The sequence below is a fragment of the Oncorhynchus clarkii genome, chromosome 13 (genome assembly GCF_045791955.1).
Source record: "Oncorhynchus clarkii lewisi isolate Uvic-CL-2024 chromosome 13, UVic_Ocla_1.0, whole genome shotgun sequence".
NCBI lineage: Eukaryota > Metazoa > Chordata > Actinopteri > Salmoniformes > Salmonidae > Oncorhynchus > Oncorhynchus clarkii.
In genome coordinates, this window is record NC_092159.1 from 42,604,777 (window position 1) to 42,625,020 (window position 20,244).

The 20,244-nt window shown below is 43.7% G+C and overlaps 1 protein-coding gene across 14 annotated transcripts; it reads left to right on the forward strand.

Annotated features, from left to right (window-relative positions):
• Positions 1-479: 479 nt before the first annotated feature.
• On the forward strand, positions 480-19,108 carry LOC139364765 (ELAV-like protein 3). 14 transcript variants are annotated; one of them, XM_071101814.1, is made up of 8 exons: positions 480-902; positions 8,252-8,468; positions 8,643-8,746; positions 11,064-11,217; positions 13,493-13,721; positions 13,875-13,928; positions 14,391-14,429; positions 15,282-17,687. In XM_071101814.1, exons 1-8 carry the CDS (start codon positions 885-887, stop codon positions 15,607-15,609), a joined length of 1,143 nt encoding a protein of 380 aa, XP_070957915.1. In that variant the 5' UTR covers positions 480-884; the 3' UTR covers positions 15,610-17,687. The 14 variants fall into 14 exon arrangements, with proteins under 14 accessions (XP_070957915.1, XP_070957909.1, XP_070957907.1 ...); XM_071101808.1 differs by having other exon boundaries at positions 483-902; positions 8,252-8,489; positions 15,261-19,108; XM_071101806.1 differs by having other exon boundaries at positions 761-902; positions 8,249-8,489; positions 15,261-15,744.
• Positions 19,109-20,244: the final 1,136 nt, after the last annotated feature.

Sequence of the window (20,244 nt, forward strand, 5' to 3'; positions counted from 1 at the left end):
CTCCCTGTGCAAATGTACACACACAGTCCTTTTTTCACAAGGACAAAGGCTAAAAACACTGATTTTGTCCAATACGAGGGAAACGAGGGAAAATTAGGGATGAAGAAAAGACATGTAGAGAGAGTAGGGAAAGAGAGAGAGACGGAGAGAGAAAGCTACTGTCTTCTGCTGCACCCATCTGTTCTGATAGTGCAGGTGGAGCCTCTATTCACTCAGCTCTGCATGTGTGTGTGGAGAGGGGGAGGCAGGAAGAAAGCAGAGAGAAGGAGGGAGTGGAGGGATGGATGGAGGGGGGCAGTGAGATGGGAGGAGAAAGTGTGGGGGGGGGGGGCTCTGGTGATCTCTCCTGAAGGGGATAATGGGAGAGGAGCGCATTGCAATGGCTGCGGTGTAGTACCCTCCCTGCACAATTAGCCAATCAGGAGCACGCTCTGCCAGCCAGAAGGACGCATAAAAGAAGAACATTGCAGCAGAGGCACAGAAGGAGACTGCAAGAGGAGCTGGGAATATTACACACAGAACATAGCCGAACCACAACACCCTCCCCTGGACACACCCTGCTGGGGATCACTGCTTCTCTTTTTTCTGAACCGTCGCCCACGCCACTCGGAGAGAAAGCTCTCCCTCATCATCATCCTGAAGAAAACCCCTTTCTCCTCATTTTCACCCTACAGAGGACACCTACCAATCTCCAAGGGCTGAGATTCCCCTGGTGAACATTGTCTTTTTTCCTTTTTTCTTTTTTTTCTTTTGGATTTGGACACGGCCTCTCCACAGTAAATACACAGGCCAGCTAATATAAAGACCACACAGATCATAGTATTGACTCAACCTACGGCTTGAAGACCTGCGAAACGAAGAAGGACCTAGATCACTCTCATTGTATGTCAAGAATGGTTACTGTACGTATGCCTCGTTTTTCTCTTCTATTTGCAAGGATGGTGGATGTTGTAGCAGCAGCATGCATTGCATAGGCTACATTCTGGAGCGCAGACCCTTTGTTTTCCACTTGATTGTATTGTACACAAACATATATACATGCATGCATATAGCCCTATGTATATATACACATATTGAATATGATACAATATGGTATCTTTGATAGGCTAGCTAGCTATAATACTGGTATAAACAAACACACATGTATTACACACAATATTTGTAAGCTATAGTGGCCTAAATAGGCTTATACTACTGCTCACGCGGTTATGGGATATTGTCTTGACAAGATTAACGATCGATGCTGGCAATTAGTAATGTCATGCTGAGCGATGCGCCACGGCTGCCTGCGCGAGGCTCCATCCCTGCCTGCATCTTCGACGCTGGAGAGCAAAATTATTTATTCTGCCATTTTATAGAGGACGATATATTTGCTTATCATAGGCCCAAGGCTATATCAAAATCCATGGCTGCATTATTTGTATACACATTTTTCGATAAGGGCGTAGGGGGCAGAGGGTGCTGAGGCCGCGTGCGGCTGCTCCTGCTGAGCGGCGTAGAGAGTAGTGGGGGGAGGAATGTCTTTCTCCGCCTGCCCTGCCTGGCACAGCACATGGATGCTTGAGACGGATTTCTGAGACAAAACATGATGCCTCGGAGGCTGAGGGCCCATCGAGAGCAAGGCAAAGGAAAAGGGTCGAGTCACTCAGTGAGGGGGAGGGGGGATTACGGATACATTGGTTTGGATTGAATCAGGCAAGTCAAAATTCCTAAGGGTTCTTGTTGCGATGCAACGGAGTAAATGGGATGGAAATTTCAGAGGCCGCGAAACGAGGGATGGCGACTAGCGTTTTCTTTTTTTACGAGCCCATTTTTACCCATCCATCATAACACTTATTTTAAAAAAAACTAGCGCCCATTTTAATCACGCCTGTTAAAGGGTTTATGTAGCCTTAGCAGCGTTAAATTAGCCTAGCTCATAGCCGACGGCCGAATTGGGCGTGCCTCTGCTGGACTCGAGCGCGTAATGATGGCACGCGCTGGCTATTGGTCTCAAAGCTTTCATCTCCAAACATCCTCTTGACTTAATGACGCTGCCTCCAATTTATTCCTGTCAGCAGGTGGAATGATTTACCGTTGTGTTGTTCTCATGGTTTAGTAAATCCGGCGTGCAAGGAGCAAGCTAAATATATCAAATGTGATTAAATAACTACTTTTTATGCTCTATATTTATGCTTTATATAAAATGCTATATATTTATCAGGTAGGCTTTATGCCTATGTTCTATCGACTTAATTTACAGATTTTAATGACAGGTGCAGGTAGAACCACATTTTCTATTTTAAACAATAGGCTGCTACAATATCCAAAGGGATATAATAATTTGTTGCAACCAAAAACACAAATATGGCCATTTAGAAATTATACGCATTATAGGCCAACATAAATTATCGAATGACCATTCCATGGGACTTGGTAGCCTACTGCGATGGTCGTGTAGGCCCAAAATAAAATCTAGTAGCCTACATAATATAGCACGAGCACAACCATGTTTATAAACTGAAGAGCAGACTTATTTTGCAAGTCCTAAATCTTTGAGATCATAATAATGCAATTATTTCAATCGATAGTCCACTTGATAATTACCTAGACCTATAGCCTCAGTATGTTTCAGCTGTCCTTATTGAATAGTAGCCTATTTCTATTTCATCAGTGTTTGCCCGTGGAGCTGGGCTAACAGGCAGGCCCAGAGCCCAGTCAGCGTCATGCACGTAGGCCTATAGCTCCTGTCCACATGTTCCGCAGTCCTCCGTGAGCATTGCCTGTACCGCAGTGCCAAGCAAATAAAACAGTTGAGTCAGATAACCTTCCCGGGGCACTTCCGCGATTCAAGGACAAGGACAGCAGAGGCCACCAAGTGTAAACGAGCCTAAATAGAACTGACGCTATGAGTTTATAATATAAGATGTATCCTGTATTTACATGTATTGTCAAATGATTTCGTCTAGAAAATCAATCCACCAATGGAGTATGACTGGAGGGCAAAATCAGGTTTAGCCTAAATAGATTTGGATTTATTTTGAAATACTCTAGATTTACTTCAAGATAGGGAACTGAAATAGACTCGTAGGCCTACATAAGAATAAGAGACCTCAATTGCCATGTTGTCACGAAAGTCATGCATGGTATAACCAAGCCTACTACTGTCCTCGTAAATTGAAGTAATTGACAGCCATGGTCGTGGGAATAATACAGCAACAAAGAAAAGATCTACTAAACTGAGCGAATATCATTCTGTAGGCCGAATTTGATTTGTCCCTCTTAATATGTCCTAAAAATATATGTTGTACATTATTATTGTTATTATTATTATTATTAGGCGTATGATTGACTTACTGGAGCGAAATGATGTTGGCAATTGTGGCGTTCATTGTTCCCGGAGCGTCCTGCAGCCCCTGGCCATGACACAAAGCGCTACTGTTTACATGAATATTCATAGAGCTGCCATAGTCTCTGCGCGCGAGAAGAGGAGGAACGGGTGGCTCTTTTGTTTGGTTGTTTCAATACCTTTATTCAGCAAAAAGGCGCTAGGGTTTGTGAATTCCTACAGAGCGCACATGTCTTGTTTTCACAAAATAAGGGGAAGGGGTAGACGATGTTGTGTAATATAAATGCGAACATTTTTAAATGCGTGAAAAGAAGCGAATGAAGCATTTTGAAATGTCACAGAAAAGGCTCGATGGTTTGGACAATGCATTCTGGCCTCAAACGGAATCGCCTGAAAGCCACTCCCTACTTCAGCACTCTGGATAGCGCCCCTGGTTTCAACGAAAGCTACACACAAACACACTCACAGGGAATTTGCAACATGGATTATGTCTGTGTCATAAAATGCATTGACAAACGGGGAAATTATTTTAAAATATCACATCCTAATATAACACTGAAAGAAAACGATATATATATAGACCTATTAAAAATGAGTGTTATATTAGTTACTGACTGTATGAAGGCTAAGGTTGTGAGTGTTGGGCTGTGACTTGTGTTGTCCTGTTGTTTTACAGCTGCCACCATGATCCCTTTAAGCTGTAGAGAGTGTGGCTAATGCCTTTTGTTCAGGATAATCCTGTAATCTGTGTTATTTAGAAGGCCCATTTACAACCCCAGCCTAGAATCCACTTGCGATTCAGGCCTTCCAAAAGAATGATTGATGTATATTTTAAAAACCAGGATGAGAAAGAGAAAAAAAGCATTGAAAATCGAGGCCTTTCTCTTGAGCTAAACCGTAGTTTAGTGAATCCCCTGTCTTTGGTGGTTCCATGAAATTAGATTTTCAAATGTATTTCCTCGTTTTCAAGTTACTCAAATGAGACTAATGCACTACCATTTTAGGCGGGTTGTATTGTGGTACAACGGTGTCTGCAATAGTGTTTTACTGATGAAAAAGAGAACCCAACAACTCCTAAATAACATGAAATATTCAGAACCTATTATTTTCTGATGGTGTTGTTGCCAACAGGAAATAACCTTTTTTAATTCTCTCTCTTACATTATCTCACTCAGAGATAGAGTTTTTTCTCCACGACTCGCCCAGTACAGTGCGACTGCATCACCCATGAATGACAGTGTTGTCACCAGTGGTAGCACTAACAGGAAGTGTGTGTAGCAGTAATATAGTTCCCCATATCAGTAGGTAGATCAGCAGAGGCCTCCTCCTGACCTCCCATTCTTTGCTACTGCCATTCTTTGCTACTGCCATTCTTTGCTACTGCCATTCTTTGCTACTGCCATTCTTTGCTACTGCCATTCTTTGCTACTGCCATTCTTTGCTACTGCCATTCTTTGCTATTTATTTGTTACTGCCACAACCTGATTTATTTTATCTTGGATTGATTTTCGGATAACAATCTTCCGAGCAATGTTCTTTTTTTATGCTAGGAATGTTCCTGAACATGAAACGAGTCGATGCCAAGCACATTTGACATTATCAGAAGAATCTAATGACAAGTCCCTTTTTAGAATGTAGAGAGCAGTCTTGACTCCAATGTATGGACTCCAATGTATGGACCTGTGCTTGATTCCCATTAGTACACCTAGGAACAATGAGGCCTAGCATGAGAATCTCAGTTCCATCTGAACACAGTCTTCTGGCTGATACAATTACAGTGATTTCCGTAAAGGGTAATCACATCGTATGCTTTGACCTTTATCGGGACATGACAAAAGCTGGCCTGAATACTGTATGTGGCAGACTGCTGCTTTTCCTCTTAGGACAGGTCTTCATCTTCCATTTGTAGGAAAGCAACAGCAGTCATGTATATAGACAAGGAGAAAGACAATTTGAAGAAGACGACGCTGCCAGTATCTGTATTTACATTTGGGTCATGTAATGTTGCTGTGTTTTGTAATTGAGCATTGTCAAGTGTAGGTGGTCTGTGTGCTGTGCTCACTCCACTCGGCAGGCAGAGAGAGGAGAGGAGGTAGGGCTCTGGGCTCTTGTTTGCGTGCGAGTCTGGGTCCATGTGTAGGCGATGCTGATGATGCAGTCCATTAAATATTAAGGGAGATCTCTCAGGTCACAGAAATAGAAAAAGAAAGGCACATCTAGTGCCGGGACAAGGAGAAGAAGAGCTGGCCCAACCAACAGCAGAAATCTGAAAGTGTTGGGGGTTGTGTGTTTAATGCGTTTGTGTGTGGTTACTCTCTTTGTTGTCATTCATCATGATTAGCAACAGAATTCATGAACAGAATTAGCCTATCAGAGGTGGGCTGGTTGGGCCTTTATCTATGACCTGATGGGTTATTGCCTACATCCTTGCCATATCAGTACTTGGATATTGTTATGGATGTAGTTGATCTTTTCCACTCATTTCTTTGTAAAGGCTAACATGTTCTGATGAAAATGACGACTTGTTCTATTTGTAGCATCCTAAAAGCACTCTATTCTGTTTTTGTCATCATCCTGCTTGTTGGCATGGAGATCTCAGGGTGATGTTAGATGTTGCTTGTGTCAGCCAGTCTCTCCCTCTGTGTCTCTGTGGCCAGTCTGAGCCTGGGAATTATATAACTTTAGAACTTGTCACTGTGGATGCCTGGACTGCCACACTGAGGTCTATTTCAGTTGACAAGTCAAATTTGCTGGGATTTAGTGTCTTTCTGCAAAGGGCTGTAATATTTGGTCCGTTCTGTGGTAAATTCAGAAAACATTCATATTTCTATTAGTTTCAGACGTTTGTGTGTTACATGGTGACACATATTAGATAGATGCATTTTATGAATCTATTTATCATACCCATGTGGACTATTTGTTCTTTCCCATTATGCATGAAGGATGATCTTTTAACTGGGTATTGTAGAACCTTCTGTCCATGTTCTGTTCCAGTGCAGTCCCTAGATCAGCAGATCATACCGCTCTAGTCGAGACCAAAGAAGCCCATAACATGTGTACTGTATGATGGATGGCTAGTCTACTTTGCAGCAGCTCTCATGTGCTGCTTAGCTATGTGTGTTTGCAGTGTTTTATTTTTAGGCTGTCATAATTCACTCCCTTTCCATCTCCCGCTTCCTCTCCCTCTGATGTTCTCTCCTTGTCAATGTCAATTTGACTTAAATATATTCTCTGCTTCCGCAAAGCCATCGAATATTAATACATGGAGAAAAACAATATCTGCCCAACAGAGATGGATTATTTCGTTCTCTCTGCCTTTATCTTTCTGTCCACGCACGCACGCACGCACACGCGCACACACACACACGCACACGCACACACACACACACACACACACACACACACACACACAACCAAAAGTCAGCCAGCCATTAGCAACAGTCTTGAAGCCGCTGTTACCTGGGCAACATGGTTCAAGGTACAGCTCAAGGCAGAAATCAGGTTAGAAGGAGGAGAGACAGAGACAGAGAGGGGCATGAGCACGGAGGGGGGAAACAAGATGGGGGACACTAAGAGCTACAACAGGGCTTGGGGAATATCATCAAAGCATTGAATGCTTTTAGAGTAATATGTCCATAGCAGGGGAAAGGAACACTACTCAGTCTCCTCCATTAAGTTGAATGGATAAACATCAAAAGTAAACCCTGCCACGCAAAAGGGAAAATGACGAACATAGACTATAACCAAAACAACAGACAAACAGTAGTAAAACTGCTGGTAATATTGTATCTTCCTCAAATCATTCTAGAAGCTTAGGCTACACTGTGAGACCTCTGGAGCTTTGGCGGTAGACGCCTTGTAACACCCACCAGTCAGAGACCTGCAGTCACCATGCCAGCCAGGCTCACAGATACCAGCCTGAATAATGGTACTTATTTAAACCACTCTTCCCAGGTACACTATACCAGGAAATGGAACAGGGAGCCAAAATATTTGTATCAGTTTGGGTTGAGCCCAGGGGGCCAGTAGTACAGGGAGGACATATTTGTACTAGCTTGTTTACACAGTCTGTCAAAAGACAGTTATATTCGAGACAGAATGGTGAAAAGGAGGAGCGGATGAATGGAATAGATGGAGCAGGGAGAGAGGGAGAGAAAAGGAGAGATAGCGGGAAGTTTAGTTTCTGACCTGCACACAGCTGTTCCATGAAGACAATCCCCTGTGGGTCAAATGAAGCAACATGGTGTACTCCAGAGCAACACACAATGACACCAACACACCTCTAGTGGGCACAAATACACACTCACTCACTCCATCCACAGTTTGAGTCGGAGTCACAAAACACGCACTTACAAAAGAAGGTGAGCACACTAAAAGCCAGAATGTATTTTTGGGGTTGAAACGTTCCATGTGGCTACATGACAGCCTTCAGAGACGTTAGGCCTGAGCAGATTAGACCATGTCACTTTCTCTTTTGTCTGCCATGTCAACCTCCCCGTCCCAAAGCCCACTGCTCCACCTGCCCCACCACCACCAATACTTAGGACCCTGTAATGATGTAATGCTGTTTGACCCTGTGGCTGGATGGATAGATGGAGGCTGGGGGATGGGAGGAGGAAACGGGGAAAAAGGACTGTGACATCTGCAGGGCCAGAGGCAGCGAGAGAGAGAAAGAGCAGGGGGGGGGGGGGGGGTAGAGAGGGGTCTGTGTGTAGCCTACTGCTATCCCTGCCTCGCATCCTTCCACCCCCTCAGCTGATGTCTGACCTCTTCCCTAGCTGACAATGACAGAGCGGACATTCATTCAATGAGTCTATATTAAAGGCCTACTAACAACAGCCCACCATTACTCTACTGTGTGTTATTACTGCGGATGTATATTATTTGTACACAGGGTTCTATATTCTTCCTTTTCCTCAGCAGATAATCAGCACCATGGAAACCCAGGTGTCCAACGGTCCGAGCGGAACCAGCCTGCCTAACGGGCCAGTCATCAGCACCAACGGTGCCACAGACGACAGCAAGACCAACCTAATCGTCAACTACCTGCCTCAGAACATGACCCAGGAGGAATTCAAGAGCCTGTTCGGTAGCATTGGAGAGATCGAATCCTGCAAACTGGTCCGAGACAAGATTACAGGTATTCATGATGCTTCAGCAGGTACAGTTGATGAATAGACAGACAAACCAAATCTATTTCTAGTTGGAGGATAACAAATAATCACATACAGCATATGTACCTGTTGGTACAGTTATTTTGGTGCAAAAGCAGTTTCTAAAGGACCATTATCGATATCTGTTTTCAACGATTTAGGCCAGAGTTTGGGCTATGGGTTCGTAAACTATGTGGATCCCAATGACGCAGACAAGGCCATCAACACTCTCAACGGTCTCAAACTGCAGACCAAAACAATTAAGGTAAGAGCACCTGTCCTTCCTGCTTTTCAACCTGCGCCACTCTCCATTTTCACTGCTTCAATACGCTGCGGAAGACCAGGAGAAAGGCAGGGAGCAACTCAAAGAAAGGGAGGTGGCGAGAGAGGCAGAGAGAGGCAGACGTGACAAGAGGGGAAGGAGGAAAAAACAGGAGGGGTCGCAGGAACAAAGGAAGTGAGCAGAACAAGAAATGAGAGAGGGAGAGTGGAGAGAGGGAGAGTGGAGGTCAGAAAGCAAGGGGCTAGCAGCATGCAGAGGTGATTGTGATGGAAATGTAATCAGGGAGTCTCACTGTGGGGCACGGGGGTCAGTTCAGGCTCCCCCATCTGCCTCCAATCTGGCCTAATTAGGGGGCTTCTTTGTCCCCAATATGGATGGGGGGAAGGAGCGGGTGGGGGAGGAGGTGAGGGGGGCAGATTAAACACTACTCCATCCGTCCCTCCGGCCCCCCTCTTCCCACCTGATCAAAGTAGATCATAGATTGGGATAAAGTGCAGGCTTAGTTCAAATCAGACTTCTGAAAGACTGGGGCAGAGAGAGTCAACAGCATCAGGAGCTGGGTTGGGCTGTTGGAGTTATACAGACAGGTGGCAATCATATTGTTAATCCTTATTTCAGTTACGTTACTGTACAAATACACATATATTGTATTTAGGGGGCAATAATAACATTATTACTACTGTTAGTAATATGATATCAAAATAATTGGGCCGATATAAATGACAGAAAATGTATACATTTTGTGGTTGTTATTGATATTTTTGTTAATGTTGTTATTACAATTGTTAAAATATATATATATGTTTATATTATCAGGAGGGCTATTTTGAAAATCAATGAATATTATACAGCCATAAAACAATGACCAAGCAAATGTCATATTTCCACCAAAGCATTGTAAGATGGCGGGAGGGGGCATGAGGAGTAAAGGGTAGGGAGTAGCTTGGGGAGCAGAATGCCAATGGCAGGATTAGGGGCCATATGGGCTGCAGGCACCATCTGTACTGTGGGAGAGAAAGGGAGAGGGTTAATTATAGGGAAGCCTCCGCTACCCCTCTCCCATTCTCTAGCACCCCCAATCACTGCATCACACACCCTGTCCACGCGCATTGTACACAATACTGGAGTCCTGCACACTCACTGCACCATTTAGAATGAGGAAAACTTTACTCTCTACACTCAATGGGTCAAATACATCCATTGGCTATGTGTTGTGCAAGGTATGATAATACTCTATATTGTCTGGACATGTCAATCTAAATGTTCACTGTCACTAGAAATGTCCCATATTTATATCTAAAACACATTCATTCAAGTTATACTGTACTTGTATATGCGAGTATGTGTTTATATAATAAGGAGTGAATGTTTTAGTGAGTTGACAGTCGGGGATGCTGTCTTGTGATCTATTTATATTGTTTGCTGGTTGCCAGTGGAGCTGTTCTCCCTCGAGGCTGGAAACAAAGGAAAGAGGCAGGAGAGGGAGGGGAGATCAGCCTATCTCTGGCAACACTCGCTCCCTCTCCCTCCATCCGAAACAAACAGACAGACCACTCACAACAATGCACTGACTCTCACTATCTATCATACTCTCTCACTGGCTTTCATACACGCCAACGCATTAATGTGTAGACATTTTCATAATCAATCTAAGTCACACTATAGTCTCACCATAGAATACTAATGTTAACTTTGCACAACGGTGGACACAATCAGTCACAAAGCGTTCCAAAAAACAGTCACACACATTGACAAAAAAGACGAGTAAAATGAATATTCATGCATGGCTACACGGCCAGCAGCATACCACCCTGCATCCCACTGCTGGCTTGTTGCTGAAGCTAAGCAGGTCCTGGTCAGTCCCTGGATGAGAGACCAGATGCTGCTTGAAGTGGTGTTGGAGGGCCAGTAGGAGGCACTCTTTCCCCTGGTCTAAAAAAAATATCCCAATTCCCCAAGGCAGTGACTAGGGACATGCCCTGTGTAAAGTGCTGTCTTTTGGATGGGATGTTAAACGGGTGTCCTGACTCTCTGTGGTCACTAAAAGATCCCATGGCACTTATTGTAAGAGTAGGGGTGTTAACCCTGGTAATCTGGCCCTCATAATGTCACCTAATCATCCCAAGTTTAAAATGGGATCATTCATCTATTCCCCTAGGTTGTTGTTGTAAATGAGAATGTGTTCTCACTCAACTTACCTGGGTAAATAAAAAAATGACTATATGGTTTTATGTAAAGATATGGGAAACCTTTGATTTGATATCAGTATTAAAATGTGTGTTTCTTTGATGTGCTGTAGGTATCGTACGCCCGCCCCAGCTCAGCATCTATCCGTGATGCCAACCTGTATGTGAGCGGTCTGCCTAAGACCATGACCCAGAAGGACATGGAGCAGCTGTTCTCCCAGTACGGACGCATCATCACCTCCCGCATCCTGGTGGACCAGGTTACAGGTACAGCCTTAACTCACTTCTGGCACAACTGACCCCTACTCTAACCTACCATTAGCCTATTCTAACGTACCCCTGACCTACTCTAACATACACCAGACCTACTTTAACTCTACTCTAACGTACCCCTGACTTACCCTAACTCTAGTCTAACCTACCCCTGACCTACTATAACTCTAGTCTAATGTACCCCTGACCTACCCTAACTCTAATCTAACGTACACCTGACCTACCATAACTCTAGTCTAATGTACCCCTGACCTACCATAACTCTAATCTAACGTACCCCTGACCTACCCTAACTCTACTCTAACATACCCCTGACCTACCCTAACTCTACTCTAACATACCCCTGACCTACCCTAACTCTAATCTAACGTACCCCTGACCTATCCTAACTCTAATCTAACGTACCCCTGACCTACCCTAACTCTAATCTAACGTACCCCTGACCTACTCTAACTCTAGTCTAACATACCCCTGACCTACTCTAACTCTAGTCTAACATACCCCTGACCTACCCTAACTCTACTCTAACATACCCCTGACCTACCCTACCCTAACTCTACTCTAACATACCCCTGACCTACCCTAACTCTAGTCTAACATACCCCTGACCTACCCTAACTCTACTCTAACGTACCCCTGACCTACCCTAACTCTACTCTAACGTACCCCTGACCTACCATAACTCTACTCTAACATACCCCTGGCCTACCCTAACTCTAGTCTAACGTACCCCTGACCTACCCTAACTCTACTCTAATATACCCCTGACCTACCCTAACTCTAATCTAACGTACCCCTGACCTACCATAACTCTAGTCTAATGTACCCCTGACCTACCATAACTCTAATCTAACGTACCCCTGACCTACCCTAACTCTACCATACCCCTGACCTACCCTAACTCTAATCTAACGTACCCCTGACCTACCCTAACTCTACTCTAACGTACCCCTGACCTACCCTAACTCTACTCTAACGTACCCCTGACCTACCCTAACTCTAATCTAACATACCCCTGACCTACCCTAACTCTAATCTAACGTACCCCTGACCTACTCTAACTCTAGTCTAACATACCCCTGACCTACTCTAACTCTAGTCTAACATACCCCTGACCTACCCTAACTCTACTCTAACATACCCCTGACCTACCCTACCCTAACTCTACTCTAACATACCCCTGACCTACCCTAACTCTAGTCTAACATACCCCTGACCTACCCTAACTCTACTCTAACGTACCCCTGACCTACCCTAACTCTACTCTAACGTACCCCTGACCTACCATAACTCTACTCTAACATACCCCTGGCCTACCCTAACTCTAATCTAACGTACCCCTGACCTACCATAACTCTAGTCTAATGTACCCCTGACCTACCATAACTCTAATCTAACGTACCCCTGACCTACCCTAACTCTACCATACCCCTGACCTACCCTAACTCTAATCTAACGTACCCCTGACCTACCCTAACTCTACTCTAACGTACCCCTGACCTACCCTAACTCTACTCTAATGTACCCCTGACCTACCCTAACTCTAATCTAATGTACCCCTGACCTACCCTAACTCTAATCTAACATACCCCTGACCTACCCTAACTCTAATCTAACGTACCCCTGACCTACCCTAACTCTACTCTAACATACCCCTGACCTACCCTACCCTAACTCTACTCTAACATACCCCTGACCTACCCTAACTCTACTCTAACGTACCCCTGACCTACCCTAACTCTACTCTAAACGTACCCCTGACCTACCATAACTCTACTCTAACATACCCCTGGCCTACCCTAACTCTACTCTAACATACCCCTGACCTACCCTAACTCTAATCTAACGTACCCCTGACCTACCCTAACTCTACTCTAACATACCCCTGACCTACCATAACTCTACTCTAACATACCCCTGACCTACCCTAACTCTACTCTAACGTACCCCTGACCTACCCTAACTCTAGTCTAACGTACCCCTGACCTACCCTAACTCTAGTCTAACGTACCCCTGACCTACCCTAACTCTACTCTAACATACCCCTGACCTACCATAACTCTAGTCTAACGTACCCCTGACCTACCCTAATTCTACTCTAACATACCCCTGACCTACCATGGACTTATTTTTACCTACTCTAACTTACCTCCCCCTAACCAACTCTAACCCTTCTAACCTTTCCCATCTCATTGGACCAAGTCAGAGTCATGACTCACCCCTCCTCACCCCTCAGGTGCTAACATTAGCTTGCTTTCTGACCCCGGAGCAGGTATATCGCGAGGAGTGGGCTTCATCCGGTTTGACAAGCGGAACGAGGCGGAAGAGGCCATCAAGGGCCTGAATGGCCAGAAGCCCCTGGGCGCAGCCGAACCCATCACGGTGAAGTTCGCCAACAACCCCAGCCAGAAGACGGGCCAGGCCCTGCTCACCCAGCTGTACCAGACCGCTGCACGCCGCTACACTGGCCCTCTGCACCACCAGACTCAGCGCTTCAGGTACTGCCCCCACCACCACCCAATCCCTGCTCTGACCTGTCTGTCATCTGACCCGACACACCTGCCCTGCTGGAACGAGCACTACGGCGCTCGCTCATCCTATCTTCCTCTCTTTCTCTCCCTCTTTTTTCTTGACTTTCTTTTAAACTGCAGCCTCATCCCTCCATTTGGAAAGGGACCAGATCCAAATAACAGCACAAAACCAATGTAAGAGACCCCCAATGTATCAAAGCACAAATCAAATGAAAACAAAGCAAAGTGCTCCAAACCAGTCAAATAACATAGTATCTACTAAACAAGATGACGAAATTACATTTAAATGAATCAGATAATGCAGATCTCCAACACACACACACACACACACACACACACACACACACACACACACACACACACACACACACACACACACACACACACACACACACACACACACACACACACAAACTGATTTGCATAGTGCGTTGTTGTGGTTCGCCAAGGCTAGGACGTGAGCTCTGTGATGGGTTGCTGTTGGGATAGACAGACGGCTCCTCTACAGTACAGTGAAGGGCGCCCTCTGGAGGCCAGCTGGCAGAGGAGCAGGAGCAGCATGTTAAAAGGCCTTCCTCCTCTCAGACCTCACCACTAACGTCTCCACCCCCTTCATTTCTCCCTCTTGCGTTGCAGACTCGACAATTTACTAAACGCCAGCTACGGAGTCAAGAGGTAAATGCCAAAGGTGTACTTTGTAAAATAAAAAAAGATACAAAAAAAACATCCATGCCTAAGAACAAACCTCAAACAAAGTGACTGGAATACCACCTGCTGCCTTCACCTTGAAATGACAGATTATGAAAATATTCCCTAATTCCCTATTCACACTGCCCATTAAACTGAGAAGTTATGTAACAACCAGTCCAGACAGTATAACACATCTAAATATGCAGTGTCTAGGGTTGTCTAACAGCAGGGTATTCTGGCATGGCTTTGTTTATAATCTTTTGGTTTGATTACGTAATGGATCTGATGTGTGTGTATTTCTTTATGAACTAACATTATCAGTTTCGGTTTTGCTTTAATGTCCCCTTTATTCCGCCAGCATGGACATACCAGATTGAGTTTGCGTCTTCTTCTGTTTGCTCCAATTTTCCTATGATTTGATTCGAATTTGCTTTCATCCCTCTCTAGGTTTCTGTGTTTTGTTCAATATTGTGATTTCCGTTAAACATTGTGATTTCTGTGTCTAATCTTCGCAGAGGCTTTGGTCAGCAGAGACTATGACTAAAATATGCAGAGCGTGGGTGTTTGTGTGTCATAGAAGCAGTGTGCTGTTTTGTGTGGAAGCAGGTAGTCTGGAACCACTGTGGTACCCTGCCCACACATATATGTATCTATCTACTCACTGCAGAAAAATTGGGGATGGAGATCGATTGGGTCACCAGACAGACTCCATGCCCCTCCGACTACCAAGCCTTCAGTGCATATCATAGCTAGAAACATGGCCAGTATATAGAGAGATGATTGCTGTGTGGAACTTCAGAATGACACCCAATGTAGTTCTCCCTCTCTTCTTCCTAGGTTCTCCCCCATCACCATCGACAGCATGACTAGCCTGGCGGGAGTCAACCTGACCGGGCCTACCGGAGCCGGCTGGTGCATCTTCGTCTACAACCTGTCGCCCGAGGCTGACGAAAGCGTCCTGTGGCAGCTGTTTGGGCCCTTCGGCGCCGTCACAAACGTCAAGGTCATCCGTGACTTCACCACCAACAAATGTAAGGGCTTCGGCTTTGTCACCATGACCAACTACGACGAGGCAGCCATGGCCATCGCTAGTCTCAACGGCTACCGCTTGGGAGACCGCGTGCTGCAGGTCTCCTTCAAGACCAGCAAGCAACACAAGGCCTGAGAGAGAGAGCTGTTAGCTGACGCCAGCTCCTTCAGCCAGCAGGGAGCGCCACTGAGCTCCCTGTTACTATCACTCTACATGGGCCTGGACTGAGTCTCTCTCTCTGATGCACACTCACCCATACACAGCCCTATACACATACATACACACACTATCAGACATGCACACACTATTAGACATATTTACACATACAAACATACACAAAGTCAGAGTTTCAAACAAATACACTAGTAGAGTTTTTATTTTCTCTTTACACAACATGCTAGTCCTTCCCTACGTTTGCCTGGATTGAATTAGTGGGGGTGCGTTGTGTAGTTGGTCTCTGGGGGTGGGGGTAAGAGGCCTCGATGAGGGAGACAGTCTAACGAATGTGACAGAGAATGTGTGCTGAGTGCTTTGATTGAATTCAGGCAAATAATGACAAAAACTGCTGAAACAAAATGATCAAAAATCTAAAATGAACTACAAATATGTGCAATTTAAACCCCAAACTCTTACCCCACAAACTATCCCATTATCTTGCTGGAGAGTGGAGTCACTTTTTTTTACACTTGGGCATTTTGAATCAGTGATTTTTTTTAGATCAAAGAAAATTAATTAAAAACAGTGTTCTCTTATATACATATATTAAAATCTAACTATATATTCAATATTTAAGGTGGTTATAATAGCCGAGTATGTAAGCATTTTCTAGAAACTTTGACTACTGTTTCCTGGCTCAACATTAGGTCGGTTGTGACTAGCTTTAGGGCAGTTTCTCTACCCTAATAAGGACAGATCCCATACGATTTAGGTTATCAGACTGAACAGATACTGGTCACAAAGACAAGCAGCCTGAAGGCCACCAGAATTACACCCTCACTACACAACACAGTCACACATCAGCCCTGTTAGGGGGGAAACAACACATCACTGACATCTATTTTTTTGACTCTGGTTCTTCTATTCAGAGTAGAATGGATGGATTCCCCCACAAGCAGAGCTGTCTGTGTGAACAACGTAGAACATTGTCCCAGCTAGTGTTCCCATGGAGACAGTGTTCATGTACAATTCTCTGAGAGACTAGGGACCGTGAGTTTAGAGCAGTCATTTCACCAAATCACAGAGCCACTTTACCAAAACACCCAACCAGATATAACACCCCTCCAAGGGAATGAGAAGGTTTTTACAATTCAGTGGAAAGGATTGGCCTGGCTAAGTAGGCTCAACATCACCATTATGCACAGATCAGATCGAGAGGACGGTAGTTTTGACTTAGGTTGAGATTCCGTCATGACTCTGAGCAGTGATATCTCCTCACTGAGTCCTAGAGGGTGAGACAGCTTCTTGCCTATTCCTCAGTTTACTAAACACTCCTCAGTTTCCTTCAGACCCCATATATGACACTTTATAGGAGCTCCTGAGAATCAGTTTCTATTCACTCTCATTGTAACCCTGCCTGCCCTGTCAAAATAGAAGAAACCAAGCCTGCAGAAACCAACAGTGACAAGTTTGTTCATCTCACATTGGAAACTCAAAAAGTTATTTTTGTTGATTTGCAACATCTGATCGGCACTATCACCTAGCTGGAATTAAAAAAATATCAACAAACCCATGGAAATAATTTATGACACCCCTTGATGAAAATGTAACGACAAAATAGTCTTGGTTGGTTAGTCTGTTAGAAACATCTGATAAGACGTTTCATGGGGAGAGATATGATTACAATATAAAGACATCTGCATATAATAGAGGTAAAGTGTGTTCAAGACATTTTTGCTTTTCTAAATAACGCTGTGTTAGCCAAAGAGGACAACCATCTCTTTGAAAGGATTACTTTAGAGATAAATCTATTTTTATACATACAAAATGAACAAGACCGTGTGCTGAATTTTTACAGATTCTTAAAACTCTGAAAAACTGGGACACCGCATGGCTGTATTTTAAGCCCTTTGATCTTTGAGAGAGGGATGAGCGCGTGCATGCGGTGTATAGGTGGGGGTCGAGGGAAGGGGGCGATGAAGAAAAGTTCTCACACAACCTTACTTTTTCAACCACAACCTATAAACAAACTATTGAAATAGCAAACAAAAGAAAAACACAAAGACATCGGAATAGAACAAATACACATCAACACAAACCAATTCAATGATTAGGCATCAAACGTTACAGAGACAAATCTGCATTACTAATACTGCAATCTTTGAGTGTAAACTAAACAAACACATATCACTTTCTCTGAAGTTGCGTACATTCAGTGTTGCTTCAATGATTGTACAGTGAAGTGTTATCGCTTTCACAGGAGACACTTAAATCAGGCTGCAGTAAAGACAGTCAGTCCTCACAGACACCTTGGGCTGGTTCGAAACAGAAAGGCTTGAAGTAGATTCTCAATAAAGCGTCCTTTCAATGCAAAGATGATTAGGTTTATTTGAATGAAGATTTCACCAAAGAATTTGGAATATGAGTGTCAATAAGAAATAATTCAGTCTATACTATTACTAACGGCTCCCCTGATAATTCTTCTATAAACCATTATCATTTATTGCATGAAAATCCCTTATCATTTTAAATCCCCATAGCGCTTGCAGAAATATCTGTTGTTCATATCAAATTATATCATAATGGACTAATATCTTTTGGTTAACATATCTGTTGAGTAGATATAATTTAGCCCATTTGCACAGGTGCTTACCACAAACCAACAAAAATGTAAACAAAGAATTCACCTTTCAGCAAAAACCAAGACAGTTCCACACAAGTGTCTCTTGAACCTCAATACTGTAATACTCACACCATCCGCTCACAACAGGAATCCAATTAATCAGAGTATGACAGCACTGTTTCAGTTGAACCCTCAGCCTCTGTCTAACTCTGACCATTCCATTTCTTACTGTGCCCCAGTAGTATATTGGTGGTGTGCCAACCAAAACAAACATGAAATGTCATACATTAACACCCTGTCATAATCTAACTCCACACCTCCCTTCCCCATTCAATTAGTTGTGCCCATACTCAAGAGAAGGTAGCACAGTAGGACTGATACAGCATCACTTTAAGAGACCAGATGTGAATCTTGGGAACAGAACAGCAAATAGGCCACGTTGTTGAGCTGCAGTTGAAGTAGTCCGTCCCACTGGTGATATGGGGTAGAGTTCCAGCCCAGCTTCCCCACACCCTAGACCAACAACAGGCCCTAGGCCACACCCTAGACCAACAACAGGCCCTAGGCCACACCCTAGACCAACAACAGGCCATAGGCCACACCCTAGACCAACAACAGGCCCTAGGCCACTCCCTAGACTAGAGCAACAACAAACTGTCCCATCTTACACAGCCAATACAGAGACCCTCTTCTCTTCCCACACCTACGTATGGTAGAGAGCCAAGGACAATGGCAGGAGACAAATGTACTGCACCGTTTGAGCAACAATAAATAATCATCTAAAAAGACAAAAAAACTTTCCTATGGAACAGTAAGTGCAATGTGCTTTGTTTTTATATTGACTGAGAACAAAAAGATATATATATTTTTTAAACGAAAAAGAAATTAAACATCACACTGAAATGGTTTGTGGGGAAAAGGCGGAAGGATCAAATGTAAAGAAATCTAAGTGTTAATGCACTGATTCATTAAAGAGAATCAAACAAGCACCGATGGAGAGCTCTGAAAATGTCCACAATCCCAGCCCCGGATTAGTGCTCTGAACATGCAAGCTAAAACTAACCGCATATTATTATTGGGTGAATGAAAAGAGCAATTTAATTGAAAAGACCTTGAAAGGGATACTGTCTAATATATCATCAGTTTTAGCCCACGTCGATTTTAGAATATCATTTTTCCTGTAATTTGATTTTCTTTTACATATCAAGACTCACATGTTAACTTAGCGTATTTGTGTTGTTGACGTTACCATATGGGACACACATGGGTCCAAGATTTTATTTGGTTGCTTTGATTGGGTATTTTTTCTTTCTTCATTCCATTATTTAATTAGTTGCAGTTCTTAGTGTATGCAGATTTTAGACTTAGTTAGACATTTATTTCAATCAAAACGTGTTCAATTGTGTTTGTAAAAGTCTGTGGTAGCTTTTGTTGCAACATAAATAATTTAAACAGAAAAAATTCAAGATAGCGCCAACAAACTTGTATTATTTGGGCGACTTTAAGCTTGTAGTTTTAACTTATTGTTAACTTAAAAACTATTTATTATTGCCTCGTATAAAGTATGTTTTGTGTATATTTATGGTTTATTTCATTATATTTGCAAGTTTAAAAGATTTTAAGTTTGCCAAAATTGTGGTTACATTTTCTTTCTTAAAAAGGGAACAAATAGATTAAAAAAAAACAGCTTTAGAAGTACGATTTGGAAATGTTCTCCATAGTCAAAGAATGCACTGCTATATTTAACTAATTGAAGTGTATAAACATACATGCTGTGTGCTAGATGTTATGCCTTTACTGCCTGTGTTCTGTTTGTCTTGTTAAATGAAAACCTTTTGATTATTTAATCTAATCACAGTCTTGTTTTTCCAGCCACTGAGAACCCTGGGGAGTGTCAGTCAGGACATGGGCTGGGCCTGGGGTGTGGCCTATTGTAGGCTCCGGGGCAGAGCCTGGACCTTAGGCAGTGCCTGAGGCTCCATGTGCACTCA